The 25,770-nt window shown below is 50.2% G+C and overlaps 13 protein-coding genes across 13 annotated transcripts; 7 read left to right on the top strand and 6 right to left on the bottom strand.

Annotated features, from left to right (window-relative positions):
• Window positions 1-225: 225 nt before the first annotated feature.
• PENARI_c015G09553 (uncharacterized protein) lies at window positions 226-843 on the top strand (the record flags this gene model as incomplete). Its single annotated transcript, XM_022633865.1, has 1 exon — window positions 226-843. One exon carries the CDS (start codon window positions 226-228, stop codon window positions 841-843), a length of 618 nt encoding a protein of 205 aa, XP_022486305.1.
• A 208-nt stretch (window positions 844-1,051) lies between these two features.
• On the bottom strand, window positions 1,052-2,476 carry PENARI_c015G11315 (transcription initiation factor TFIID subunit 7 family protein; the record flags this gene model as incomplete). The annotated part of the gene is made up of 1 exon (XM_022633912.1): window positions 1,052-2,476. One exon carries the CDS (start codon window positions 2,474-2,476, stop codon window positions 1,052-1,054), a length of 1,425 nt encoding a protein of 474 aa, XP_022486274.1.
• A 274-nt stretch (window positions 2,477-2,750) lies between these two features.
• On the top strand, window positions 2,751-3,398 carry PENARI_c015G00438 (Bromodomain associated domain protein; the record flags this gene model as incomplete). The annotated part of the gene is made up of 1 exon (XM_022633663.1): window positions 2,751-3,398. One exon carries the CDS (start codon window positions 2,751-2,753, stop codon window positions 3,396-3,398), a length of 648 nt encoding a protein of 215 aa, XP_022486312.1.
• A 1,506-nt stretch (window positions 3,399-4,904) lies between these two features.
• PENARI_c015G05103 (uncharacterized protein) lies at window positions 4,905-6,577 on the top strand (the record flags this gene model as incomplete). Its single annotated transcript, XM_022633767.1, has 4 exons — window positions 4,905-5,117; window positions 5,168-5,662; window positions 5,712-6,388; window positions 6,439-6,577. The coding sequence occupies 4 exons, from the start codon at window positions 4,905-4,907 to the stop codon at window positions 6,575-6,577; spliced, it is 1,524 nt and encodes a 507-aa protein (XP_022486231.1).
• A 1,113-nt stretch (window positions 6,578-7,690) lies between these two features.
• On the top strand, window positions 7,691-9,391 carry PENARI_c015G10291 (uncharacterized protein; the record flags this gene model as incomplete). Its single annotated transcript, XM_022633885.1, has 5 exons — window positions 7,691-8,076; window positions 8,167-8,277; window positions 8,327-8,624; window positions 8,681-8,767; window positions 8,822-9,391. 5 exons carry the CDS (start codon window positions 7,691-7,693, stop codon window positions 9,389-9,391), a joined length of 1,452 nt encoding a protein of 483 aa, XP_022486474.1.
• Window positions 9,392-10,491: 1,100 nt separating this feature from the next.
• Window positions 10,492-12,134, top strand: PENARI_c015G02320 (uncharacterized protein; the record flags this gene model as incomplete). Its single annotated transcript, XM_022633710.1, has 5 exons — window positions 10,492-10,841; window positions 10,904-11,014; window positions 11,077-11,371; window positions 11,428-11,499; window positions 11,553-12,134. 5 exons carry the CDS (start codon window positions 10,492-10,494, stop codon window positions 12,132-12,134), a joined length of 1,410 nt encoding a protein of 469 aa, XP_022486445.1.
• Window positions 12,135-12,320: 186 nt separating this feature from the next.
• Window positions 12,321-13,961, top strand: PENARI_c015G12093 (pH-signaling protein PalC; the record flags this gene model as incomplete). Its single annotated transcript, XM_022633927.1, has 2 exons — window positions 12,321-13,643; window positions 13,692-13,961. 2 exons carry the CDS (start codon window positions 12,321-12,323, stop codon window positions 13,959-13,961), a joined length of 1,593 nt encoding a protein of 530 aa, XP_022486216.1.
• A 469-nt stretch (window positions 13,962-14,430) lies between these two features.
• On the bottom strand, window positions 14,431-14,885 carry PENARI_c015G05612 (putative NADH-ubiquinone oxidoreductase 12 kda subunit; the record flags this gene model as incomplete). The annotated part of the gene is made up of 2 exons (XM_022633781.1): window positions 14,431-14,516; window positions 14,660-14,885. The coding sequence occupies 2 exons, from the start codon at window positions 14,883-14,885 to the stop codon at window positions 14,431-14,433; spliced, it is 312 nt and encodes a 103-aa protein (XP_022486322.1).
• A 578-nt stretch (window positions 14,886-15,463) lies between these two features.
• PENARI_c015G00036 (putative alpha-1,6-mannosyltransferase subunit) lies at window positions 15,464-16,869 on the bottom strand (the record flags this gene model as incomplete). The annotated part of the gene is made up of 2 exons (XM_022633657.1): window positions 15,464-16,407; window positions 16,560-16,869. 2 exons carry the CDS (start codon window positions 16,867-16,869, stop codon window positions 15,464-15,466), a joined length of 1,254 nt encoding a protein of 417 aa, XP_022486425.1.
• A 636-nt stretch (window positions 16,870-17,505) lies between these two features.
• PENARI_c015G07851 (CAMK family serine/threonine-protein kinase) lies at window positions 17,506-20,651 on the bottom strand (the record flags this gene model as incomplete). Its single annotated transcript, XM_022633826.1, has 3 exons — window positions 17,506-19,267; window positions 19,315-19,715; window positions 19,770-20,651. The coding sequence occupies 3 exons, from the start codon at window positions 20,649-20,651 to the stop codon at window positions 17,506-17,508; spliced, it is 3,045 nt and encodes a 1,014-aa protein (XP_022486275.1).
• Window positions 20,652-21,617: 966 nt separating this feature from the next.
• Window positions 21,618-23,010, bottom strand: PENARI_c015G03054 (threonine aldolase GLY1; the record flags this gene model as incomplete). Its single annotated transcript, XM_022633726.1, has 4 exons — window positions 21,618-21,633; window positions 21,780-21,870; window positions 21,925-22,878; window positions 22,929-23,010. 4 exons carry the CDS (start codon window positions 23,008-23,010, stop codon window positions 21,618-21,620), a joined length of 1,143 nt encoding a protein of 380 aa, XP_022486391.1.
• Window positions 23,011-23,465: 455 nt separating this feature from the next.
• On the top strand, window positions 23,466-25,142 carry PENARI_c015G03358 (uncharacterized protein; the record flags this gene model as incomplete). Its single annotated transcript, XM_022633732.1, has 3 exons — window positions 23,466-23,473; window positions 23,525-23,746; window positions 23,798-25,142. 3 exons carry the CDS (start codon window positions 23,466-23,468, stop codon window positions 25,140-25,142), a joined length of 1,575 nt encoding a protein of 524 aa, XP_022486486.1.
• Window positions 25,143-25,374: 232 nt separating this feature from the next.
• Window positions 25,375-25,709, bottom strand: PENARI_c015G06902 (uncharacterized protein; the record flags this gene model as incomplete). Its single annotated transcript, XM_022633809.1, has 3 exons — window positions 25,375-25,379; window positions 25,431-25,571; window positions 25,664-25,709. The coding sequence occupies 3 exons, from the start codon at window positions 25,707-25,709 to the stop codon at window positions 25,375-25,377; spliced, it is 192 nt and encodes a 63-aa protein (XP_022486233.1).
• Between the last annotated feature and the right edge of the window lie 61 nt (window positions 25,710-25,770).

The following is a 25,770-nucleotide window of genomic DNA, read 5'->3' on the forward strand; positions in this document are numbered from 1 at the left end:
AACCGAGAGTAACCTAATTGTATAGTCCCCAAGATATCATTAAGCTCACCCAAACCCTGGTTCACATGCGCAAGTCCCGGTGGTAGACAATGACGTCACGCAGTGGATATCCTGCCTGTCACTTTCTTCAGCTTAACCTGCTTCTGACAACTCCCAACATAACACATCAATTGTGGAAGAAACTCTTCATTACAACAGTCCAGCTAGATAAACATCAATTTTACGATGCAGACCCGCTCCAAAACCCAAACCAGCCAACCCGCCCAACCACCAAAAGAGGCAGCATATGAACAAGCCTCGAACCCAGTCTCGCATAAACCACAGGAACAACGAGCACCAGCCGACACAACACGCCACCATGGCGATTCCATCGCAGCCATAACCCGTACTGCAAAGTCAAACCCATCTAGCGACGAGGCTCGAGCTCGTCTCGATGATCAGCACAGACGAGACCAGGAGAAATTGGGGAATGCACCGGACGTCGATTTGGAATACGGCGTTGAGGAGCAACCGTCTGAGGGATATATTGCAGATTCGGTCCAGAGGAAAGGTATGGGCATTCAGCGAGCACAAGCTGGTGCGCATGCTGGTCCTGTTGGGAGCGCGGGGGGTCCTGGCCATCCTGGATTTGGGGAACAGGGGGATTTGATGGCGAATATGGACCAGAAGATGTTTGAACATGAGAGGGTATTGGGGGAGAGGGTTGGTCATAGTCCTGCTGAGCCGGATGGGGAGACTGTGGAGAGGGAGGCTGCTAGACAGCAGAAGTTGGAGCGGGATGAGCGCATTGATGTTGAGGGGGCTGTCAAGGAGGCAACTGGTGATCCTGTTGTAGGTCGCTAGATCGTTGGATTTTAGCCCGATGGTGTTGCAGTGCCATTTTGCTTGGACATGACTTTCATTAATAATTGCAAACTAGCTATTTGCAGCTAGCATGAACATGGGATCGGCATTGTATGCACTTTGATCTCGAGGAATGGGTATGATAAAGTAACCGAAAGCGCCAAAAATGTGAGCTATTAAAGGGTAATATCCCGAAAGAAATCAGAAATCAGTCATCGTGATCATCTGTGATGCCCATAGAGACCTTCTTGAGTTCAAGGTCCTTCTTCAACTCCTGAATGCGCCGGCCCTTCTTGTTGCGAAGAATATGATTCTGGACCTTCTCCCACTGTGCTGTTTCAGTGCGGATGAGTGCCTCCAATTCAGCGACTTCCTCGCGCTGCTGCTGGAGCTGCTGCTGCTCCTCCAGCTGGTCGTCATCCAGTTCATCTTCATTGCCATCAGAGTCGCTATCGCCGCCTGACGAGTCACCGCGGTCTGTCCGGCCTCCAGCGGATGGATACTGTGGCACGGATGGAGTGGGTGCCTCCTCCTGTTCCCCGGCTGCATCGTCGTCACCAGCTAATGCAGCTTCCATCTCAGCTGCAAGGGTGTCTTCGAAGTCATCCATGATTTCTTCATCCGCTTCGCCGTATGCATCTTGCTCATCATCATATTCGTCCTCGTAGTCGTCGGCTTGTACCATTCCCTCGGCACGGTTGAGTGACGTACTGTCCACAAGCTCGAACTTCGGGGGAAAGATCGATTGTTCATCCTGAGCTAGCAGGTCTTCCACAGCCCTCTCGACTTGCTCGATGGTGCGGGTACTGAGGCGATCACGGAAACGTCGCTTGCGAACCCAACGGAGCGGAGGTGCGAGGCCGTGTGCGTATTGTAGGGTTTTGTCATCGGGGAGTTGAACGTCCGGAGGAAGTGGGTATTCGAGTGCTTCTTGTTCACTGCTGACTCGTCCCAAAACCAAGAGCATCTGACAGATATCCGCCGATTTGTACCAGCCACGTCTGTCCCAACTCTTCATGCCTTCAATGATACAGGGTAAGTCCACCAGCGCTGCGGCATATTGCCTGCCTTTGATAGTGAAGATGGCGCGGCGGCCTTCACGATTGAGAGGTTTGAATCCGAAGCCATTTCCTTCAACATTCCGGTCCTTGATTGCCTGCCGCAGAGCTTCACAGTCCTCTCCTGGCTGCATTCGTAAGATAAACTGTTCTTCAATCGCAGGGTCCGCTTCAGTATCTGAGGCCTCTGAGTCGTAGCCAACACCGACCGGTCGATTAGGAACGACGCCCTTATTCTTGATGCGGATGGACTGTAGAGCTGGCTTCTTGCTGGGGTTCAGCTTGAGGCGTTTCGGGCCCTGCTGGACAGTCGCGGCGGGTTCAGGCTGGGCGACATTTTCGGCGGGTCGTTTCTTCGTCGATTTCTTCTTCTTCGGTTTCTCCTCACTTTCTTCGGGCTGTGGTTTGCGTGCAATCTTCAGAGTGAGCTTGCGCTGCGGTTGGGGGGTTTCGGAGGCTGCAGGTGTTGGTGTTGGTTCTGGCGCTGGCGCTGGCGCAGGTGCGGACTCGTCAGCTGGGGGGACCGGCCTCTTCCCTAGCTTCAGCTTCAGTGTAGGCCGCGGAGCGTCTGACATGATGCCAGCAAGAGAAATATCTCCCCAGAAAGGAGACTGCCAGGCAGTAGACGTTGAGGGTACGGGGATGTGTAGGAGGAAGAAGACGACGCGGGAGTTGGAATTCTCCGCCCTGGACCGTGACCTCCGTCTTTTCGTCTTCCTATTGCTTTTCTCTCACTTTACCTTCTACGTCTTTTCACCTCGATAGACTCAAGATCCTATTGCTTTTATCGCATCTTCAGTAATCATACGATCGGCGCTTTGGTCATTCGTCCATTAATTGTCCGCCACAATGTCGGGCCCAAACCTTCACAATGCTCTCCTCCGACCTCCGATCATCCAAATCTTACGCGCGCAAGGCTTCCATTCCACGCGCCCGTCCGTTCTTGAGTCTCTGCAGGACCTGACCGGCCGATACATCATGATCCTCGCCTCCTCCGCTGCCGAGCACGCGGCAAACGCCCACCCACAAGATCCAGTTCCCGTCCTTGAAGACATCTACCAAGCTCTACAAGACGCAGGTGCCATCCGACCACAACTGCGTGAATGGGAGGAAGAATGGCAGGGCGAGGAGGATATGCGTGGCCTCGACTCTTTCCTTGGCTGGATCACTGGCCCAACTCACCGCGAAATTCGACGTGTTGCGGGCTTCGTCCCGAGCGAGGGTGACATGGTTGATCGAGACGCGATGGAAAAGGAGGACTACCTCACAGCCTTGAAGAAGAAGCACAGCAAGACTGGTGAAGAGTCTCGCTATGCTGGAACTGTCCTGGGAAAGAGTGCCGAAGAACATCCGATCATCATCGAGGGTGGTGTCCCCAGCATTAAAGAATGGGGCGCGCAGATCCGAGCACGAACCTCCGATCCCATGGATAGCGACACATCCGGTGTGAGCAGTGCCCCGAGTCACCTTTCCGACGAGGAAGGGGTGGGCGCGTGAAGGTGATCGCGTTTCAACACCTATTTGATTCCTGTACAAACCCACGACCTGGATACACATCCCTCAAATGAACGATTAGCCAACATCTTGGTTCTTCCCGCCAGATGGCAACCCATCTCAACTGCCTACCGAAGCAACTATTCTCTCAGCTTTGATTCACACCCAGTGGCGCTTGATCTTGCCCCCAAGGTTCCTGCTCTCGTCAGGCTTGACCACCCGACACCCGAGGAAATGAAACCTACTCGTACTCCGATCTTTGCGTGAAGAAGTCACCATAATGACTTCACTCGGTGCATCACCGGCAACATTATCTCGCAGCTCGGAGGATCATGGGAGCAATGCACGTTGTCAGTCATTGCTTGGACATAACCCAGAGGCATGGTGGATGAATATGGCCAAGATATGACGGGGTAGCTAATGCACGATGGACATGATCAATTAACAATCACCGTCTGCTGCTTGTTGTGTTCGTGCACTTGGATAATTGGGGCAGGATTGCATGCAAACCCGTGAGAGACAATACTGGGTTGAGCATGACACCCTTGGGAGTAGTGACAGCTCAAGCTGTCTTCGATCTACTTCCAGAGTGATAGCAATTGGATGTTTCACATCAGATATCAATGCTAGCTTGGTCTTTGATATTGTGTAGATAATTCCTGCTTATACATCAACTACGTGACCTGGCGATACCCTAACTTGCAACATTCTCCCTCCACATATCCAGTCTAGAATATGTACAGCTCACGCTTAGGAATTACATGCATAAAGTTAGAACTCTAGATCTGGGGAAACCCAATGCAGACTTCACACTGTTAGACTGCCGAGTGGAGGTTCCTAGTGGATCAAGCACAATCCCCAGAGTCCCCCACAATTTGCCATTTGACACTCCGGGGTTTGCCCGTTTGATTTATTCGACTTCAGGCCCCCTCTTCCATTGAATAGTTACTTTTGCTATCTGCGACATCAATTAAGCTACCGCCTCACAACGCCACCCGACTTGGCCGACTTGGCCTGGAAAGTATGTCCAAACGCTTTCCGAGAAACGCCAAAACGACGATCGGAACATGGCATCGGTAGTTGGCCGCAGCATTCCGAAGAAGCCTCGGCCAGACTGTTTTTTTCGGGTCAGCCCTGGTATCAGACTAGCCGACACGCTATAGTAGGGCTTCGACCTCCGTCACACGGAGGGCCCTGAATACCACCGATTCCTGTATTTTCCGGCAAATCACTCAGGGTATAACTCCCAGGAACGCCTCCACCCTAATTCCAGACACGGCGAATGGACAATGGAGCTCCACTGCTGTCTCCTATCGCCAATTTTGCACTCTACTCTGGCCATTCTGACCCCAGTCCGTCCCACCCGTTGACTCAACAACTGCCCCATACCCCGGAAATGCCGATTACGGATCCCCAGACCACGCGGGGTCGACTGGCCCCCTTTTATCTGACTTTTTCCACTGATCTGGAGTTTTAACGTGGTCATATTCTCGCATGATATCTTCCACTATGGCTTCACTCGATCATGCCACTGGTGCTGAGCAGCCAAAATACGACTCTGATTATATCGAGGAGAAAGATATTGGTGGGAACCTCGCCGATCCTACTGCACTATTGTCTGAGACGCATAAATCATACCTGATTGAGCGACATGGCACGTTGGACCTCGATCCGATCCCTAGTATGGATCCGGCAGATCCATACAACTGGCCATCGTGGAAGGTGAGCAGAGACAAAGGCGTTGCTGAGTGCTCACGCTGACAATATGACAGAAAACTGCCAACCTGAGTCTAGTTGCGTTCCACGCTTGCATGGGTACATTTACTGCTGCTGCAATTATCTGTGCTTATGAGGACATTGCGGTAGATCTGGGTGTCTCAATCCAGCGAGTCAGTTATCTGACATCCTTGCAAATTGCAATCCTGGGAGGCGCTCCGTTGTTTTGGAAGCCTCTCTCCCATCGATTTGGACGACGCCCTGTCTTCCTGTTGTCGTTGATCCTAAGCTGCGTTTGTAATATCGGCTGTGCGAAGAGTACGGATTACGCTTCCATGGCGGCATGCAGAGCTCTCGTTTCATTCTTCATTTCACCTGCTATGGCAATCGGTAGCGGTGTTGTCACCGAGACTTTCTTCAAACACGAGAGAGCACGGTATATGGGTGTGTGGACTCTGATGGTCACCTTGGGTGTCCCAGTCGGTCCTTTCATCTTCGGATTCGTTGTTCAGCGTGTTGGATACCGCTGGATCTACTGGATCCTGGCAATCGTAAGTTTCTCCAAGCTTATGATTTGTCTTCATTGCTGACCTTATACAGACCAACGCAGTCGAGTTAATTCTGTACATCTTTTTCGGACCCGAAACCCGCTACATCGGAACCGACATCCACTCGAAATCCTCCGCATTCAAGACAGAATACATGTCCCTCCGTCGAATTGACCCGACTCCAATGAAGATGAGAGAGTTCTGGCACCCGCTCACATTATTCACCAACATCCCCGTCCTCCTAGCAGCAATTGCCTACTCCATGGTCTTCCTCTTCGCCTCAGTTCTTAACTCAGTAGAGGTCCCCCAGCTCCTTCAAAGCAAGTTCGAACTCAATGCCCAGCAACTCGGCTTACAATTCCTCGGTTTGATCATCGGTTCTCTGCTCGGTGAACAGCTAGGTGGATTCATGTCTGATATGTGGATGAATACCCGTGCCCGAAAGATCGGCCACAAGCCTACACCTGAATTCAGATTATGGCTTAGCTACATTGGCTTCTTGCTGAGCATTGCCGGTATGGTTGTGTTCTTGGTTTGCACTGAGCAAGCGACGACTGGCAAATGGGATGTTAGGCCGGTCATTGGAACTGGTGTTGCTGCCTTTGGTAACCAGGTCGTTACTACTGTTCTTACTACATATGCGGTCGACACTTATCCCCAGGATGCAGGGAGTGTTGGTGTCTTTATCAACTTCGTTCGCTCGACCTGGGGATTCATTGGGCCTTTCTGGTATGTTGTTGTGTTTGAGCTCATAGACTAAATGCTAATCGTCTCTTTAGGTTTACATCTATGTTTGAGAGCGTTGGCATTGCTAATAGCTCTGGTGTTGTTACCGCTTTGATCATGGGTGCTAGCTTCATTCCAATGGTGCTGATGCACTGGCAGGGCAAGAACTGGTACACCAAACGCGTGGATTGAACATCCTGCAATATATTGATGAAATAGATCTGTGGAACTAGCCTTTAGATCACTCCATTAGGTTGCTAGATTTTGCACACAGACTGCCTTTTTCTATTTAAGACTGTCCGATAACTATAATTTCAACATATGTTTTCTGTCTCTAATGATTTCATAAGTAGTTGTAGCTCCTAGAACATATCAGCAAGTATGATTCTTCGCAGTGGGTGATTTGACAGATTGACATCTACGCTAACTCAATTCACTGGAATAGTATATCACGCGTCCAAATGACACGGCTGTTAGGCATCCGTCGGTCCTTGAAGATTCTCCATGATGTCTCGCATATCCAATGAGAGGTGATTACAGAATTGAATCATGAAAGCTGTTTGGACTTGAAAGCCAGAATACTGAACCCTGCTTCGTAGTCACAAGTCAAAACGGCCAAGCTCTGAATGAGTCCCACTAGCCATCAGTCCCGTTTTGCTGAACAGAAAAAGATGGATTCCCATTCATTTGACACTGGTTGCTCTTATATTGACTACGGCCCGTGTTAGGATATTGACTCTCATTCCACTATCATCATACAGTGGCTAAAAATTTAGAAAAATAAATGTATATAAACACACGCACGTATACCTCTATATAGCAATACACCAACCTGAGGACCTCTTTCTGTGACATAGTACTTGGTCAGTAGCTAGGAATTATGGTGGTCTTCAGGGTCTATAAAATCCTTTCTCATCGCTTTTGGATAGAGGAATAATTATTAGGTGGTATTCCGAAAATCCAATCACTAATCATCGGTACGTACTGAATGGACCGAATCCTTCGCGCTAATTATCTCCTTTGACCGTGCATCTGAAAGCAAGTCTAAAAGGTGGAATACGGCTGCTCCATCAATATGGTAGGCTTCTTTGTCCTCGCATACTCGTTTCCTCGGGCTGAGGGCTAGCTTAGCGGAATGGCTCCAGTCTCTTTGTTCGGATATTGCTCCTTTGAGAGGCGATTGAGGGCATAGACACGATGAGGTATATATATTTATACTGGTAGATCGTTCCCCTTACGATCAAGCTTACGTGTTAAGTCCTACTCCCCCCTCCCTTCTATAGAGAAAGAAACACAGTTGGAACTATGCCACCACGAAAGAAAATCAAAATTACCCCAAAGCCAAACCCAAACCCAACATACTCAGGCCCCCAGCCCCGGCTTTATGAGTGGAATGGAGCAGACTTTAAGGACGGAAAGTTGAAGCCCAAGGACGAAGAGACGCATACGCAGTACAAACACAAAGGGCGCGAGGTCCCGAAGTCTCGAATCCAAAAACGGGCGCCGTTTTCAGGACCCCAACTGTTTGCTGATTTGAACACCAGTTATGTTCCGGCTGCCACGGCCACCACGGCCCCTAACCCACCAGCCCGGCCTGCGAAGCAAGCGTGGCCTGCGGGGGCAAGACCTATAACAGATATCGCCAAAGTACCTCCTGGTTGGAACTACGACGAACCTGATCTGGACCCCGAGTGAGTCTTTTCTCTATGAGCTACCAGTTAAACAATATACTTCTATTTTCCATATGGGTCGCTGGATTAATGCTGAACCGCGTGTCGCAGAGATTGGGCTGCTCAAATTACAAGATGCAACGAGCGGATTGTTGAGGCTATCATGCCTGATATATTCAGGTGGAAGCTGAAAGAACTCACTCGGAGTCAAGAGTCGAGAAAGTAAGAGCCCCAGAGGAAACTTTAGGCTACTTTTCTAATGAGAATCTAGAGAGATGGTAAAAGAAGCCGGCGCCCAAGGAATAACTGACATCAACGTTTTGAAACGCCTGTGTACCCTTAAAAGAACTCTGAAAAACCTGCAAGGCGACAAAGACGAGTATAAGCTCATTAGCACAGTGAAGGCAATTATTACCGCCTACGAGAACAAAACATTGGACTGGTATGATGGTCTTGTGACTTACTGGTCTCATGGAACCCAGCTTTCACAACCGCGGACCTTCATTGCAGAAGAACATCAAGAGATTGGGAATCATTACAAAGGATATGAGGGGTTTTGGGTAGAGGGGGTCAGTTTGGTCAAATGTCTAGTTGCGCACCGGCAAATCTAACATGTGTACTCTAGGTGTTCGGCCATGGGCCTACAAATACTCTATTTTGCAATCATTTCGAGACACAGCAGAGTTCCAACCGCAATTCATTCTGTCACTATGTAAGTTCTCGAAATATTCCAGTAGCATTCTTGACTCACTCTTTTACTTCTTAGATGGACCTTCATCTTCGAGTGCCGAATGTACAAATTGCTGGTCATCCCATCACTTTCATTGACGATACTGGATCGGACATGATGGTCATCTACGACGCAGACAAGCGTTTACTTGAACGTTTAGGAGGGAGGCGATTACTATGCCTGGGAATGGCACAAGCTGCACAGGCTGATGGTCATTGGGCTGATTTTCTGGTGGTCTCAGTCGAGGTTACCATCTACTGTAAAAGCCCGGCCAGGAATAACCAAGGTCACCTCATCCGTGACCCGAACGGGGGCTACCAATACGTAACGGAACGAATGACCAGCTGGGACACTATTCAATGTTCTGTGAGACCTGGCGGTGCGGGTGTGGATGACGTTCCCAGGCTGTTAGGACCCTGGTTGAGACACAAGCTATACACCGCTTCAGCACCGGATGGTCAAAACCTTATGCATGTTATGGATAACTATTCTGGGTTTGGCAACCATGTTCCAAATGTCGACACCTCACTCGCCATTCAACAAGGGCTTATAGTGAATATGAACCAGGTGCCTGATCCTTTTATTCCACCACCACCCTACAGGTAGCCACCGGGAGAGAAAGAAGGTAGGCGGAAAGGAGACGAGAAAATGGAAAAAGAAATTGAGAGGGTCTGGAGGATGGGTTTCTTGTATCGTGTTTCATGATTGTGTCCATACATTAGACTAGTATCTCGTCGTTTATCAATTAGCTTTTCTTCTTTGATCCTGCCTCATTCTCTCATTCGAATTATAAAACTACAAGTCACGTCAATAACAGGGGTCGATTCCTAGGGCGCCTCAATGTGGGATTGGGCAAATGGAATGGTGCCAGATAATGAAACTCGAAAGACACTATGAGCGTGATATATGCGATATCATAATCAACCTTTGTCTTTCTGAGTACATTGCCGAGTTCCGAGCTTTCGGAATAATTTCTCATCTCCATTCGACGAGTCCCTTTGGTCAGGTAAGTTACTCTCTAATCTCATTGATCTGTGGGAAGTGAGTTTTGGTCATTTCCCTAATATCCCCAAAGTCCACCCAAGTCTGCCTTTGAATACTTGTTGGCAAACTCAGCAAAAAAGCAAATTACTAGGGAAAAAGCAAGTAAACAGAGAAAACGAAGAACATCATTGCCATGAAAGCTCTTGAAAAATAAACACGCCTTGAGGGCTGAAAACGCGCCAGGATCTCAAGAAGTTCGAAGAAAACGTGAGAGATGTTGGAGCTATAGAATTAGCACCAGGCTAGGTCTTCATCTTGCAACATAGACTTGGAAATGAAACGTGGGTTTACCGAAAATGAAAGCAAGTACTTCATGTGGCTTGAAAGAGAAATCGACAAAATCAGTATTGCCCCTCACTGGAGTTCTGCTTCTCTTTCACGTTTTCAACTTCTGGGTCTATCCTTTGTTTACCTGTAGTTTCCAGATCATCATTCTTTGAAAATCTGCTAAAGCTTTGCGTCCCAAATCTCGAAGATGTTTCTTTGTCTTGGTATATTCTTTGACACGCGGTGTAAGATAAAAATAGACTAGGGGAGAAAGTTGCATTCTGATATATTTACTCGACCTTGGACCTCTCTGCGTATGCACATTGACTTTCAAACTGATTGCAATTGATCTTCCCTATCACTTTTTCTGGTTCCGATAATTTCTATCGTGCGCAATGGCATCCCGTCCGGAATCTAGTAGGGCCGCTGGTCTTCGCGAAAGCGCGCGAAAACAGGAGTCATTTTACGCAGACCCTGTCGATGAGCCTAGTAGTCGAAAACGGAAGCAAGCCAAGGGTGGGATGGCCCCTAAGAACACCAAGACACTCAAGGAGGAATCAAAGCCTTTGGATACCAACTGGCTTGAACCGGATCTGAAAATCTCTTACGTTGGTCGAGTTACAGGTCCTGCAAAGGCAGAGCCAACTCCACAACGGACGCAATATATGCACCAAGATCCTGCCATTACAGAGTTGAGCAAGGTACCCGCGGGCTGGACTCGTCATGAGCATGACCTTCATCCTGAGTAAGTTTTGGCTGTTGAGCAGTGCCTGCTATATCTTAAATATACTAACATGAACTACATAGTGATTATGAAGCCCAAGTTGAACGGTGCCTGGAGCGACTGGAAGAAAACATCATGCCGATCTATTTTGAAACCAGGCTGAAGGAGCTCAAAGAGAAGTGGAAAGATCGCGAGTAAGACATCATCTTCCTGGTTATGTTTTTGGCCTGGCAGTCACTGATTCAGTAACCTCAAGTGCAAGAATGGACGTGTACCCAAAGCTTAGCTGGCCCGTCGTACAGCGCTTGGAAGTCCTAGCTAAAACCCTAGAATGGCTTGTCAAAGAAGATGAGGAGGATGAATATCAGCAGGTGGACAATGTGAAAGCCATTATAAAGGCATACAAAGACAAAACCCTTGATTGGAATCCAGAACTTGTTACATACTGGTCCAAGGGCGCACAGCTTTGCCAACCGAGGCCGTTCAAAATGGATGAATTCATGCACATCAACGTCAAATACGAGGGCCATACTGGATTTTGGGTGGAAGGAGTATGTATACTCTTGTTCCGCTTACCAGGAACATGCTAACAAGGAATATTTTCCAGTTTAATCATGTACCAGAACCTGAGATGCTCCATGTGTCCGCCACGCCTGGTAGGCTCGGCAAGCTGATTGATGTGAGACCAAACTCCTCTCTCGAGGTGATAGAAAGCTAACATGTTTTGTGCAGATTGATTTTACCATTCGATTTCCTTCGGAAGGTGCCTGGATGAATCAACAGGAGCTCGAGCTGGACTTTGTAGATGATACCGGAGCCGGCACAATGACAGTATACGGTGCCGATGTGAGACTTCTCCAAGGCATGCATGCTAATAGCGTCATACCCGTTTCATTGCCACCGGTCCTTGGTGTGGTTGCTAGCGTTATGGCCGACGGCACTCAGTCCTTCGCCATCTCAAGGATGCTCGAGGTCAATATACGGGATTCAAATACGAATAGCATGCTATTGGATCATTGGACGGCTGTGCCGTGCGTAGTACGCGGCGGATTGGGACCCTACTCTGCGAGACTGAGTGGCCCGTGGATGCGACGGAGGTTGTATACCTACACGGCCCCTGATAATTCTCACCGTCTATGGGTACACCAAGGTCGCCCCTTGGTTCGTGATATGCCTAGGGCAACGGTTGCCCAGAGAATGATGCCTATGCCTATCAACCCAGCAAGTTACGCACCTCTGGCTGACTATCCTCATCTGAATGACATTTACCCAGATGGTATCCCGCCAGAGCTATCAGCAGGTCCAACACCTTAGGGGAATTTGTTCTTAGTCTTTTATATACTCGTCTCAGATATATTTTCAAGTTCTCGAGCGTTATGCAGTTTCCGATCAAAGCGAATTCCAAAGAGACATAAACTTGATTGGAAGTGTGAAGCCCTAAGTAGTGCCCAGGTGATCTGACATCAGCCCTTCCCGAGTCTCACCTCCCCAACTCCCACGATGGTCTTTGCATTCACCCTCCCAACAACCTCGCCTCTCTCATTTCAATCTTTCATCTCTTCCCTAACTCACCCCTCTCTCCCCCAGTCGGCGTCAACATCCCGCCATGCCCTTCGCCTTGCGCTGAAAGCCCATAAGCGCCTACCCCGCGGCCCGCGTCAGGATGCCCATCTCCCAACAGTCCTATCCGCACTGAACGATTACCTCCCATACCTATTTGCCATTTCCAACGGATTAAACGGGAGAATAGTTCACCCAGATACACAACCATTTATTGCCCAAGATAGGACCTACGCGCCTGGCACGGGGGAAGAGATCGACATTACACCCCACGCCGAGATCGAGTCCGCATGGAGACCTACATTATCATCTTCGAGTGCCCTGAATATCGGAGCAGGTAGCAATAATACAAATGGGAAAGGACTGCGCATGCGTAATGGCAGGGTCGCTGGCCGAGGCATCCAGTTCGAAATAGCATTTACGCTCACAACACTGGGATACGTGTTGAGCAGGATGGCGCGGGCAGGAGTTGTGGCCGCATTGTATGCGTCTTCGACTCCGACGGCGGAAGGTCGCACCGCTGCCGTACAAACAGCGACGCGTTATCTACTGCAGGCTAGCGCGGTACATAACTTCCTCGCGTCATCCCCGGCCTCCGCTACGGCGGTGCCAGATGTGGATGCCGGAACACAGGCGGCGCTCTCGTCGCTTGCGCTCGCTGAGGCTACTCTGCTAGCGGTTCTTAAGGATGATGCTTATATCGCTGCGTGTATCCAGTCGCGCAATCCGAATGATAAAGAGTGGATGGTTCACGCGCCTGAGATTCCAAAGGTGCGCGCTTTGCTTTTTGCTCGGCTTTGCGTTCGTGCCGCCGAGTATTCTGACCAGGCTGCTGCTGGACTTGGGGCTGTTGGGTCTGCATCAGGGCGCACAGGGCGTGTTGATGAGGATGTCGTTCGCTACACTTCAGTCTTAGGTCGTGTTGCTCGTGCTCGTGCCTGTCGGTTCTTTGGCGTAGAAGCTGAACTGACAGGCAAGGTCGGCGAGGGTATTGCCTGGCTGAGAGCTGCGCGGACGTCGCTTGGAATTCGAGGTGCTGCGTCTTCGCAAGAGGAAGCCTCTTCCTCTGGGGCCTCGAAGGGTGGGCTATCCCGCTTAAAGCGCGAATGGACGGAGAGGCGTGAAGAGCGCCGAGTAGCCAAAGATGCCGGTGGTAGTCGGAACGAGAAGGGCGCTTTGGAGTCGGGTGATGATGCGGGTCGGGACGAGGAGGGACGAGTGATTGCGATGCTAGAAACAAAATGGGTGAAAATGAACGACACAGTGAGTGGGATATTTTCCAATAATTGTTGCCATACTAACAAGTATTAGATGAACACACAAATCGTTCCATCATCTACTCCATTGCTCTCTAACCTGCCATCAGGTCGAGACATTCACTCTCCCCCGGCACCATACCAACCTTCTTCCTTAGAGGAGGACCAGTTGATTCGTATGCGTGCTCCGCCAGAGGAGAGAGACGACCTGCAATTTGGAAGCGATGAGGACAGTGACGAAGATGCAGCCCAGCCGTCCGATGGCCGAGGTCCTCCGGGAGGATTCCCAGACCGCAGTGCCACTGCCTCTAGCATTTACTATTGATTGATACCAAATATAGCTGTAGAGGATATGTTGTAGTTATATAACTGAATTATACTTTTGGAGAACCATTGGTGCATAATGATACACTCGTAGTATGAGGTAGCAGATCGAGTCTAGACACCTCGTACGTAGATTGATTACGAAACCCTCAAAAGCTCAAATGATGGAGACAAAAAGGAAGATTGACCAAACAAACTGATATCTATATGTACAGTACAAACAGGCAAGAGAATAAAGAGAGCCGTCTCCAAACTCTCTCCCTCCATTTCTTCGTATCCCTCCACAATCCGGGACCCAATGTGGGAATGACTGAAACCAGGCAATGAGCCAAGTTCACAGATAATCATCGTAGTGTTATCCCCATTCCACCTAGTCCATTTTCCAGGCCCGAATATGTCGATATCGACAATCAACCCGCGGATCCCGAACCATAATCGCGCAGCGTAACAAGCAAGAAAAGAAGAAACGCTTATGCCGACTCGCCACCAAAACGGTTCTTCTCCTGGCCGAGGTAACCCTTAACCTTGCGCTCCTTGAGGAGCTCGAAGTACTTCTCTGCAGAGGAAAGAAGATTAGTATACGAAGTCCAAATAAGTCTGAAATGAAGCCGAATCCAATCCAAACGAGCCAGAATTTTCAATTTATCCATATGTTCCGAGAGAGAAACTCCCAGCAAGAAAGGAACGAACGAAACTAACCTCTGAATACACCACACTTCTCGAGGTGGTTCACGCCCTCGCGCGCATAGCACTTGCCCAATTCCTCGCCGACAAGACGGGCCATCATGCTGCGTACCCATTGCTCGCGGATGATAGCATCACGGGCGTTGTGGACGGCGACGTTGTCCTCGAAGTCGACGCCCTCGTAGGTTGGGGGGACGGTGGGCTTCTTGGCGAGGAAGGCGGCGGACTCGGCGGTGGGCATTGTGGATGGTTCGAGAGGTGGTTTCGTGGTTGGGTGTGATGGAGAGGTGTCGCTTACTTGCTGGCGCGGTGGGCAATGGCAGCAAGGGTGGATGGAGGCTTGAGGTCGGTGCTTGCGGTGTTTGCCGTTGATCTTGAAGGTTGGATTACCTGTGCTGTGATTGGGTGAGAGTAGGGCGGTCAGTGGGCTTGGGAGGAAATCATGTGCGCGGATTCTTAAATCACGTGATTCCACGTGAGATCTATAAAATCCGAGAACGGGCTCCCTTTTGAGTTGAATCTTATATTTGTTCTATAGAGATAAGGGTGTGAATGAAGTGTTCCAGTCTTTACTGGTCAGGAAATGATATTTTCTGGTACCATGTTCAACTCCGCCATCCACATGACGCCTGATCCGGATTATACAAATCACAAACCACCGAAGAAATGTACAATATCAAATAATGTTACACAATTTCTCAGATCCGATACTTCGAGCCATTGTCACAGAAATCACTAATGTGAACAGGAAAGACAGAGGGAGAAAAATAAGGAGAAAAAGAAGAAAATCGTAAAACAAGATTAAGACCTCTGCCGCCTTCAATCTTTCTTTTTCTTTCCCCAGAATCTGGCATACGCATCACCGAGACTATCCTTGAAACGCATCCAAGATGTTCGGTTCAGCCATTTGCTGAGCTCACGGTAATAGTAAACTTCACCCCAGCAGTCACGACCGAACATACAACCGGCCATGTTAACAACGAAATCACGAGCATTCTGCTGATAATGCACAGCTGGATTCTCTGTATTGCCGCAAGCACCAGGAGGGAAGGCGTTGATACTGCGTTGGGGTAAGAAGCCCACGCTACTGCGGACCCATGGTTGACTCTGGTAGATGTATTCAAGGGCATCCTGTTCCTTGTGTTCCCAGTCCATATGCATCTGCTCATACATGACTGGATCCCACCAGGCATCGAGAAGGCGATCGGTCCAGACAGAACGACGCACAAAGAAAGATCCCAGATTGAAACCAGCGCAATCTTGCGAGAGGAGCATTTGCAGTGAATTGGGATTCTCGTCGCCTTCGGGGGATCGACTGAGCTCGTCGAGCCAGAACTCCGGGAGTGGGTGTGTAATGTTGAGAGGATTGTAAGCGCTGATGTCGCGGTAGACACTGGTGTCAAGGTGATTGAAGATATGACTCTGTAGTGATGTTTCATATTCCATGATCCAGGTGTTCAGGTCAAGCCACCAGAACCATTCTGCGTCGGGATACTTGCGCATCGCTTCGCGGATCACATCGCCTTTCTCCCAGCTTTCGCGCCATTCATGCGAATAACGTTTCTTGGCTAGCAGGTTGGCTAGCTCCAGTTCGTAGCCCCACTTCTTTGCGTACTTCTGCTTGTTCCATATGCTGTTGCGCTCGATTGCCCATTCGCGTGCGCCTTTCAACTCCATAACGCCTCCTTCGACGTTGGATCCTAGGATCAAGACGAACTTCTTGCCACCGCCCATCGGCGATCGACGGTATGTTTGGACGATTGCTTTGGTTTGTGTCAGCAACTAGTAAAAGAACCGAGACAGAAATTTGAGTACTTACTCGGCCAACAAAGTAGATATCCGATCCAAACCAACAGCAAGGCAAGCAGCACCCTGAACCGGCCTCTTCGCATTGATATCCCGAATGATCGCTCACCTCCATTTCTAGGCTTCCACTCTTTCCCATATGAATCCTTATCGACATATTCGCGGGAAGAAAGTCGCCTGAGAATGGGCAAGCGAGTAGTGAGCTTATGCTTCTGACGAGAGAAGAAGCCACTATTTCGCGTCGAGAAAGAAGGGTACCCGCGCACCTCGTCGCTCTTGGCCCTGGCCGCTGCCCATGAGATGCCACTGCCGGGTGACAATGTGCCTGGTCGAGGCGGAGAAGTGCCGCTACTCGGAACGAGGCCCGGGCTGGACCACCCTCCGCCCGCGTGGGGAGAGGGTGATCGCGACAGGGACATGGAGATGATATGCGCGTGACGGCAAGAATTGTTGGATGGTGTGAGCTTTTCGTGATATTTAGTGGAGGGAGGCTTGGAAGGAAGGGGTTGGAATGGGGACTCGTGGTGAGTGAGGTCAGTGTGACCACAGACGTATGCAAGGAGGTAGAGAGGAAGGGAGAAAGGTACAATGAACAATTAGGATGGGTTGGATTTACTCGAGTTTTACACTGCTAGTCGACAGTTGGTTATCTGCCTGGCAAGTAGATCTGGCCGAGCTTGACGGATGCGGCCAGGATGTGATACTACCATCGTCATATGTTCCTACAACTGTATAATACTCAGGTACTTGATCAATTGCAAAGCACAACTGATAGTTCGATTGGCTGGGATATATCGCATAGAATAGCCCCAAACCTTGTATCGAGGCTCTGTTCTCATCCATGGTTAGTACCTCTGTCATAATGACAGGCATCATGAACATACATCGAGGATTTATGCAAGATATCGGGAGATCGACCCTACAAAGCCGCATGCGGAACAATAGCCATAGAGCAGAAGAGGTACACTACCACGCAACGATGCAATTGCTATCAATCTATGTCCAAAGCAGAGAGATAAGTAACGCCGAAGATGTTATCCTCCCAATTCTCGCAATCAATCCCGATCCAGATCTTTCGGTGCCGGCCGAGTCGGCATCCGGTTCGTGGCTCCGGCCTTGGTCATCAAGACCTGCCGCACCGTAAAGGGTTCGTGTGCGGGCCGGGGCCGGGCACTATCGCCGAAGGAGAATTCGCACTGAAGCTTGAGGAATTTCCTTTTGTGTTGGTACACGGTGATTATGTCACCATTGTAGAGTTTCCCAAATGGATACTGGTTCGGTCCGCCTTCGCCTGGTGGGCCCCGATGAAGTAGAGTGTCGTTGACATATATGCCCATGCGGGCTTTCGTGGAGATTATGGCCATGACCCCAGGGATATTTTCCCAATTTTCACCAGTTGCAATCCTCGGCTCGATGCCCGGTGCCCAGAATGTAAGCTCCAAGGCGTAGGCGGGGATCCTTGTGTCCGTGATGTCTGTATGCTGGACGCTCGCCAATGGGCCACGACCCCATGAAGTGAGTCGGTTTTCCAGGTATACTGTCAGGTCGAATATCGAACCAGGAAGACTTCTCAATTTGCCGAATCGCTTTGGCGGTTTGGTGAAGCAGTCTGGATTTATCGAGGGCTGATGAACAATTGGCTCAGATGGGTCTGATTCTTCACGAAACTGTTCCAAGACGGCCTCGCCGGTCTGAGCATCAAGAGTTGTGGCGAGCTCAGGATCATATACTGATTCGCGAAGCTTGACTGAAGTCTCAGGGGCGGAAGCCTCCTGGCTGTTCTGCGGACTACTATCGCTGGAAGCCTCGCTGGCTGTGTCGGGAACCGCAAGATCAATTCGACGAGTGAATTTGGCTTTCGGTGTTTCCTGGGGGCTAGAAGTCGGGGGAACTGAATCCTGGTTTCGGGTACTGGGACTACGAGCGCTTATGGGCTCCCTGGCGTCTCCAGGAGTGGTCTGCCGCGTTGATGACTCGTTAACGGCGCCGGCCTTGAAATGCATGATGGAATGCAAGGAATTCATGTTCAGTTGTCCAACGAGCTTCTCCGCGCCCATCAGGCTGGGGGCGGTGCCGCCGAAGGGGTTTTCCGGGAGGGAGATGATCGAGTCGCTGGGGGTATCACTCGTCATCGACTCACCAGAAGAGACATATTCTTCGATTTGGATGTGGTCGAAATCGTATGCGCCAAAATTTCCCAATGCGTGAGAGCTTTGCAATGCTGAAGAGGAGACTTCGCCAAACAGGCGTTTGGCTTGTTTGTCCACAATGGCCTGCCCATCCTGGAAACTCTCAATTTTTGGGAGACTTGGATAGTGCACATCCGTCGGGATGTATTCAATGCGAGGCCTTTTGGCAAGAGCTTCACTGCTGTTGTGATCTTCGTCGGCGGCTTCATGGGCGTAACCTGGACCATCGGCGATAGACAACTGCGAAGCGTCTAGCTCGTCCTCAGCATCTTCACCAATGATCGAAAGCCCATCGTTACGGTCAGAGAGCAGATCGTCATCATCCTCATAGTCATCCACATCAGGGACGGTCGCAATCCAAGGATGCTGGAAGCATTCTTTTTCAGTTGGACGACCAACTGGATCCCTGTTGAGAAGTTGAGCGACAAAGTCGATGCCATCTTCGGAGATACCTGCCTGACGCAGAACATCAAAATCGGCATCACTCGTCATGATGGTGCGGAGCATTTGGACGCCTCTGTCTTCTGCTCGGCCTGAATATGGCGGAACACCAGATAGAATGTGGAAAAGGACCGCACCAAGAGACCACATATCGACAGACTGGTTGTATGGGGACGTTTTGGGGGGTCTAAAGATCAGCAAAAGTCCATCAAACCGCGGAATATATTTACTTACGGGTCTCCAACACGACGTCTCTTTCGGAACTCGCCGCGTCGATATTGTTCATAATCTGGATACACCTCTGGCGCACAGTACAAGAGGGTGCCGCAGAACGTTTTCAGGAAGGTTTCCTGCTCAACCACCTTGGATAAACCAAAGTCTGATAGCTTGATTTTGAGTGGATCCAAGGAAGAGATCAAGATATTATCTGGCTTGATATCGCGATGGGTGATTTTCCGTTTATGCAAATAATGGAGGGCTCGTAGCACTTGCCGCGCGATAGTCCTTACCATCTCCTCGGCGATTCTGCCTTGCGTCTGAAGGTAAGTGGACAACTCGCCTCCTGGGACGTATTCCATGATGATGTAAATCCACCGGTCATGCTCATGATAGTCCACGTACTGAACGATGTTGGGCTAAATTAGGTTAGTGAGTTTAACCCGAGAGACACGATGAAAATTGACACTTACATGTGTGAGGTCCTTCATAATCTTCATCTCGTTATCAACCTTTTGGTCCAGAATGCCATTTTTCATGAAGCGGCGCTTGTCAAGCTCCTTTGCAGCAAATATGGCGCCATGTTGCTTGGTCGCAATCTTGTAGACGGTAGCGAATGCACCTTTGCCGATTTGCCCGGTCACGTTGTATACTGAACCACCTGTCCAATGCATGCCGTATGGTTTTGAGGATGACCATGTCAAAACAGAAGGTTGTGGGCCTGTCCGATCTTTGTGCGCAGGGATTGCTGCCAGAACTCGTTCAAAGTAACAGAGCAAGTTCCTCTCGTATTGGACAGCGAATCCCTCTCGTGACGGAATACGAACCACAAAACGCACCTCGTCGGAGGCGTGGTCGCCGATGACAACCTGGATGATGGACCCATTGAGAAGCATTCTGCTGTTTTCCTTTTGGTTTTTCCGTAGGCGACAATTGTCCACGACGGTGCCGTTTGTGGAGGTATCCTGAAGCATGAGGATTCCGTCTCCTGTCAGATATATGCGAAAGTGAGCATTCGATACTCGCTTCGCTGCATCGTTGACTGTCAAGAGAACATCACAGCGTGCTCGATTTCGACCAAAGCAGAAACCCATTCCCAGGTTTTGTACATTGGATGACAGCCTCAAGGCAAGATCCATTGTTGCCGTCTCAGACTCATAGTCCAACGCATCTCTTTGAAGGATATGTTGAGGACCGAGTTTCCCTGTGGCAGCGACGGCATCATGGGCAACATGAGAATTGGGATGAAGGATACATATGATGTCGGACAGATCTTGGTCTTCAATGCCAGAGTTATTCATTCCCATCCGACGAGGATCGGCGACTGGTTGCGTGGATTCTTGTGTGGCCGCCATTATGATGCAGTCGAGCCTAGGACCAAATGCAGTTGCTAAGAAAACGAAAGAGAACAGGAAACAGCTACTGATAAAGATCCAAGGATGCAGGGTATATGTGCTGGTGTGAGGACAGCGAAAGCAATTTGCATAACAGGGTCATTAATATCATGGACTAGAGACAAGGTATGAGTCGAAAAGCCGAGGGTAAGGCCGGGGTGAGGTGGTATATATACCTCAGGAAGAATGCGACAATGAGACCAAAGGGCCAAGCACCCGGGCAAAGCCTAGCTCACCTGTATCCCCGCCGATCGCTCCCAGATTTGCCAGGGTATGTACCACACTGTGGCAGGCAAGTGGGCAGAAACAGGCTGGTCTGCGAATACAAGCGGGCCAGGTCGGTGTCTGGGCACCAGCTGAACGGTATGTTGCAAGTGGGGTGTCCCTCTGTAGGTAATCTCAGAGCACGTGCGGATGAAGGTGATTGATGGGGCGGGTCATTAACAAGAGGCAGTTTACCCAGCTCTTGGCTCCAGATAGAACAAAAAGTTCGCTGCCCTTGCCAAAAGTATTAGATGGAGGGAGGGTTCCGCGCAGTCGAGGCACTGATCAATCAAACGCAGACCAGCGGTATTTCCGTATTGAAAACTATCGATGCAGGGGGAGGGAGACCGTTTCGGCGACCTTGGAATAGCAAGGAGGTATTTCTGTAAAAGCGAAGCGAATGATTAGTATAGTTCATCTCGAAGCTTACCTGGGTCTTTGTTTAGCCTCGATTGCAGAGAATCAAACTCACACAGATTAAGGTACTCCCTATCACTCTGTCCACAGGTGGCGGTATTCGATCGGACAGATGAAGATGGGGAGGGACGGAGCAAAATTGCACTCCTTGGAAGGTCGTCGTCCGAGAAACAAGAACATGAACGAGCCGCAACAATCGTGACTTGAAGACACCTCAGGCAGCAGATGGTACCTGAGGCTGACTCATCAGGCAACAGCGACGCTGATTGGCCAATCGGCAGTTAGTGTCAACCAGGGAACCACCGGGACTCGATCTATGAGAAAACACCGCACATTTGAGGGTAATTGAACATAATATTTACATGTCTACGCTCTATATGCCTGTCTTCAGATTATTTGGTCCCATACGGTTTGCTCGTATCCTCATTTCGCTGGTAATCTCCCTTGAGCGCAGTGTCGAAGACTCGCTCAAGCCGTGCGATCGCTTCGTCGGAGATCTCTGTGACAAGTCAGATTTGTTTAATTGTTCCCAGGAGCAAATTGGAAGTCTTACGGTAATGAACCACCACCCGGCCGCCCATCAATCTCAGTCCTTGTTTTTGTCCAATCTGTGCCATATCATTCGGCCCCACCCCAGACGCCTCGAGATCCAACCAAACCATATTGGTGTGCAAAGGGTGCTCCAGCTTGCCTCCGCGACTGGTCCACATCTCGGCTACCTGCTTCGCCTTTGCATGGGTTGCTGCAAGCTTTCCAGTCCGGCCTTGAGGGTCAGTGCCAAATGTTTCATCCAGGGCGACTCGGGCGGCAGCTGCAATCACACCCGTCTGACGAGCACCGCCACCAATAGATTTGCGGAACCAGCGGGCTTTCTTAATAAAGTCTTGAGAACCGACAATGATACTTCCAATGGGCGCACCTAGGCCCTTTGAAAAGCAAAGACTGACACTATCAAACAGGCTGGCGTATTCGGGCAGGCTACCCGCACCGGCCACGACGGCCTCCCACAACCGAGCACCATCCAGATGAACCTTGATGTCATTAGCATGGGCCCACTCCACGATGCGGCGCGCCTCGCTCAAGGGCATAATCATTCCGTCAAGTGTGTTCTCCAAGCTTATCAGTTTGGTAGGACAATAATGGATGTTATCGTCGAGCACAGCATGCTTCTGGATGTCCTCCAAGGTCAAATGAACCCCATTCTTGGGTACAACCGTTTGCATTGTAGCACCCGTCCATGCGCTTACACCACCAGCTTCATAACAAATGATGTGAGATCGATGATCACACAACACCGAATGAGGAGGTTGCGCGAGATGAGAGCGAATGGCCACCTGGTTTCCCATTGTCCCCGAAAGAACCAACAAACTCGACTCATGCCCCGTTATCTGGGCGACGTAGCTTTGCAAATCATTGGTGACTGTGTCTTCGTTGAAGACATCGTCGAGGAGAGTCGTTTGGCAGATGGCTTCAAGCATGGATGCGGTAGGCTTCGTCATTGTATCACCTGGGGTAGGTTAGTATACATTAGCCCTCCAATTGCTGATTGAAGCATACTTCTGAGGTCAAACTCGGCAGCGCCAGCCCCCTGCCAGGTGTTGGGCTTCTTATCGCTGCCGGGTACCGAGGTAGTAGACATTGCGCGGGTTGAGAGATGTGATACCACAATTTTAGGATGTATTGTTGATCTGGTTAGCGACCAAAGTGCCGAAGATGACCAACGGGCTGGTTGTAAGAAGCGATTCATGAGTTCCGTGTCAGCGTAGCATTGGTCCCTCAAAAATAACAGGCAAAGAGGGGACCCGGCACGTGATCATGCGGGGAGATAAGAGTAGGTGCAACATAGACCAACTTTGTACGCTGATCGGGGACTGAGTACGCAATTATTCGTTTAGGTGCAACAGAGACAACTTGTGTTCAGGCAAACCAGTGAATGTTCCCTCTCCATTGATGACGACACTCTACAGTTCCTTATCGATAACCTAATTGGGACTAGCGTGGCCTGTGGCACTACCGGCTGACTCAGCGGTCTGGCTGCGTTCCATGGCTTTCTTGGCTTTCTTAACATCCGCACATTCTTACTCCCAACACATCATGGACTTGTCCCATTTAACTCGGCCGGGCATATTGTCCCAATGCTCACGGTGTTCCAGCTCACTGGCTGCACTGGAGAATGAGTGGGCAAAGCTGACCAATGTTTACGCTATCCCAACGGCATGGCTCAGTGTCGACCTCCATCGCATCTCCGTATTGTCGGAGCGCAAACTGATTCCCCATAGTTCTGAGATGACCCTGTTGCGCGGGCGTATTATTCAGGAGGTCTCTTGCAAACTATGCCAACAAAGGATTGGAGTCCTGTGTCCATTCGACAATGGGTAAGCTGCCCTGAATACCAGCGCATCCCCTCCATGCTGACCCGCTTTCAGAATGAATATCCTGTGGAAAATGAACAAGGTTGCATTTAGGGAAATTGTTACCATGCGGACCGTGCAGCCTCTGTTCAAGCAGGGGACCCTCGAACGCCTCCTTTGTCCGACCCCTAAAGAACCACCACGCCGAAACTCAGAAATTGTCCAGGACAGTGCGCTTGTGCCAGCGGGCGTCTCTGACCCCGCCAACCTCGATTCGTCAGTACAAAGGCAGATGCTCAGTCAAGGCAGAAGCATCGATCAGATCTCGAACTCCGTGAATCACCTACAAGATACAATGTCAGACCTCAAGCATTCCTTCACCGCTCTTCGAATTGAGTTGAACGGACCAAACAGGCATATTGGAGAGGGATCCACCCTCCAGGGGCATGATTTCGATATGATTGCTACCGTTCTCAAGGAGCTCAAGTCCAAATCTGACGAAATTGAGAAATTGAAGTTGGAGATTGAAGCTTTGAAATTAAAAAACCGTTACATGGGAGGGATCTCGCCACAACCACAGCAAGACTCGTTGTCTGTATTGAACATGAACGCTGCACTCCCTGAAGTTCGGAGCCCGGGCTTGCTCCAGGCAGGCCGGAAGCGCACTTGGCCCGACGCTTTCCCCATTGATCGCGGCCAATCATTTGGCACTTACTTTGATGAAAACGATATGACTGACGATTCGGACCCGTCATTTCCAGCTGTCCGTGAATCTCGTGCTGTGCTTAACGAACAACAACGGCGTGCCATTACCAGCGGCCAGTCGGAATATGGGGCGGGCTCAGGGCTTCAGTTGGAGGCTTCCCAAACGCCTCAGAATAGAACCAATAACACAAACCGAGCCCAATCCCAGCCTGCACAGCAATCCATAGCGAAACGCCCGCGCCACAACCCGCCACATGGCGACAACCCGGAAATAGCTCCAGCACAAGCTCCTGCACCGAGAAGACCCGGCAGACCCAGAAAGTCAACCAACCCGCCCCCAAATCCCAATCCCGACACTCCACAACCTCCAAATACTACCCCTTTAAACAGTCAGGGAATCAACACCGATTCTACTGGTCAACCAGGCACACGCCGGCAATCTCGTCGCAGCCTGCGCCCAACATCTCCCAACCCATCCATCGGCGAAAATGACGAAAATGGCCAAGATGTCGCGTCTGATTCCCATCAAGCACCCAACAAAAAAAACAAGCGCCTCACTGGTTCGCCGAATGGAAGTCGAACGGGCGCTCCAGAGGATACTGCGGACGAAGTCGCTATGAATGAGAAGCGTAAAGCCAAGGTCGCGGCGCGGGACGTCATGGCTAGAATGGCTTTACAGCAGGAAGAAGCTCGGGAGGCAGGCCATACACGATAGATGCACTGTATATCTACGATATTTGTACAATAGATTCCAATCAAAGCTGGTCTATTTGGGTTCACTGTTACATTTATGCCTAGATATTTTATACATTCGGCTGCTCTAGCAATTTGTGAGGTAGTCAGTGGTTTTGTCAATATCATATTGTGGACCACCATTTGGGGCATTGAGAGGGGAATTGATTGCGCGACTGCCATGCGGGTTACTTCAGCCATAAAATTAGCTTCTACTAGGCTTGTATATACTAGAAGGATGGAAACCAATCTACCCAGGGGCCAAACCTACCTACTGACGCAGCTGAGAGGTGGGCACTGTTAGTTGTCCACATATGCGAAGGCGTTTCGCTTTCGCGAGCACGTCTTGTGCGTCCGCGGCAAGCGAGACGGGAGCTGCGGGCAAAAGTACAGTAGGCGACTCGTTCAGTAGCTGTAATAAGGCATATCCATTGCTAGTTCGACGCCAAGAGCGTTAAAGGATTGCGACGGGGATGATGCACGTATTCCATTCCGGAAAAATACCAGGATCATCGCCACCGGCGTTTAGAACAGCGACTAATGCATGCATGGTGACTGCGGCACGGCTGCGGCACGGCTGCGGCGGACTGATGGCCCCCTGTTCTAGAACA

Source organism: Penicillium arizonense, assembly GCF_001773325.1.
Source record: "Penicillium arizonense strain CBS 141311 chromosome Unknown PENARI_contig015, whole genome shotgun sequence".
In the NCBI taxonomy this organism is placed as follows: Eukaryota; Fungi; Ascomycota; class Eurotiomycetes; order Eurotiales; family Aspergillaceae; genus Penicillium; species Penicillium arizonense.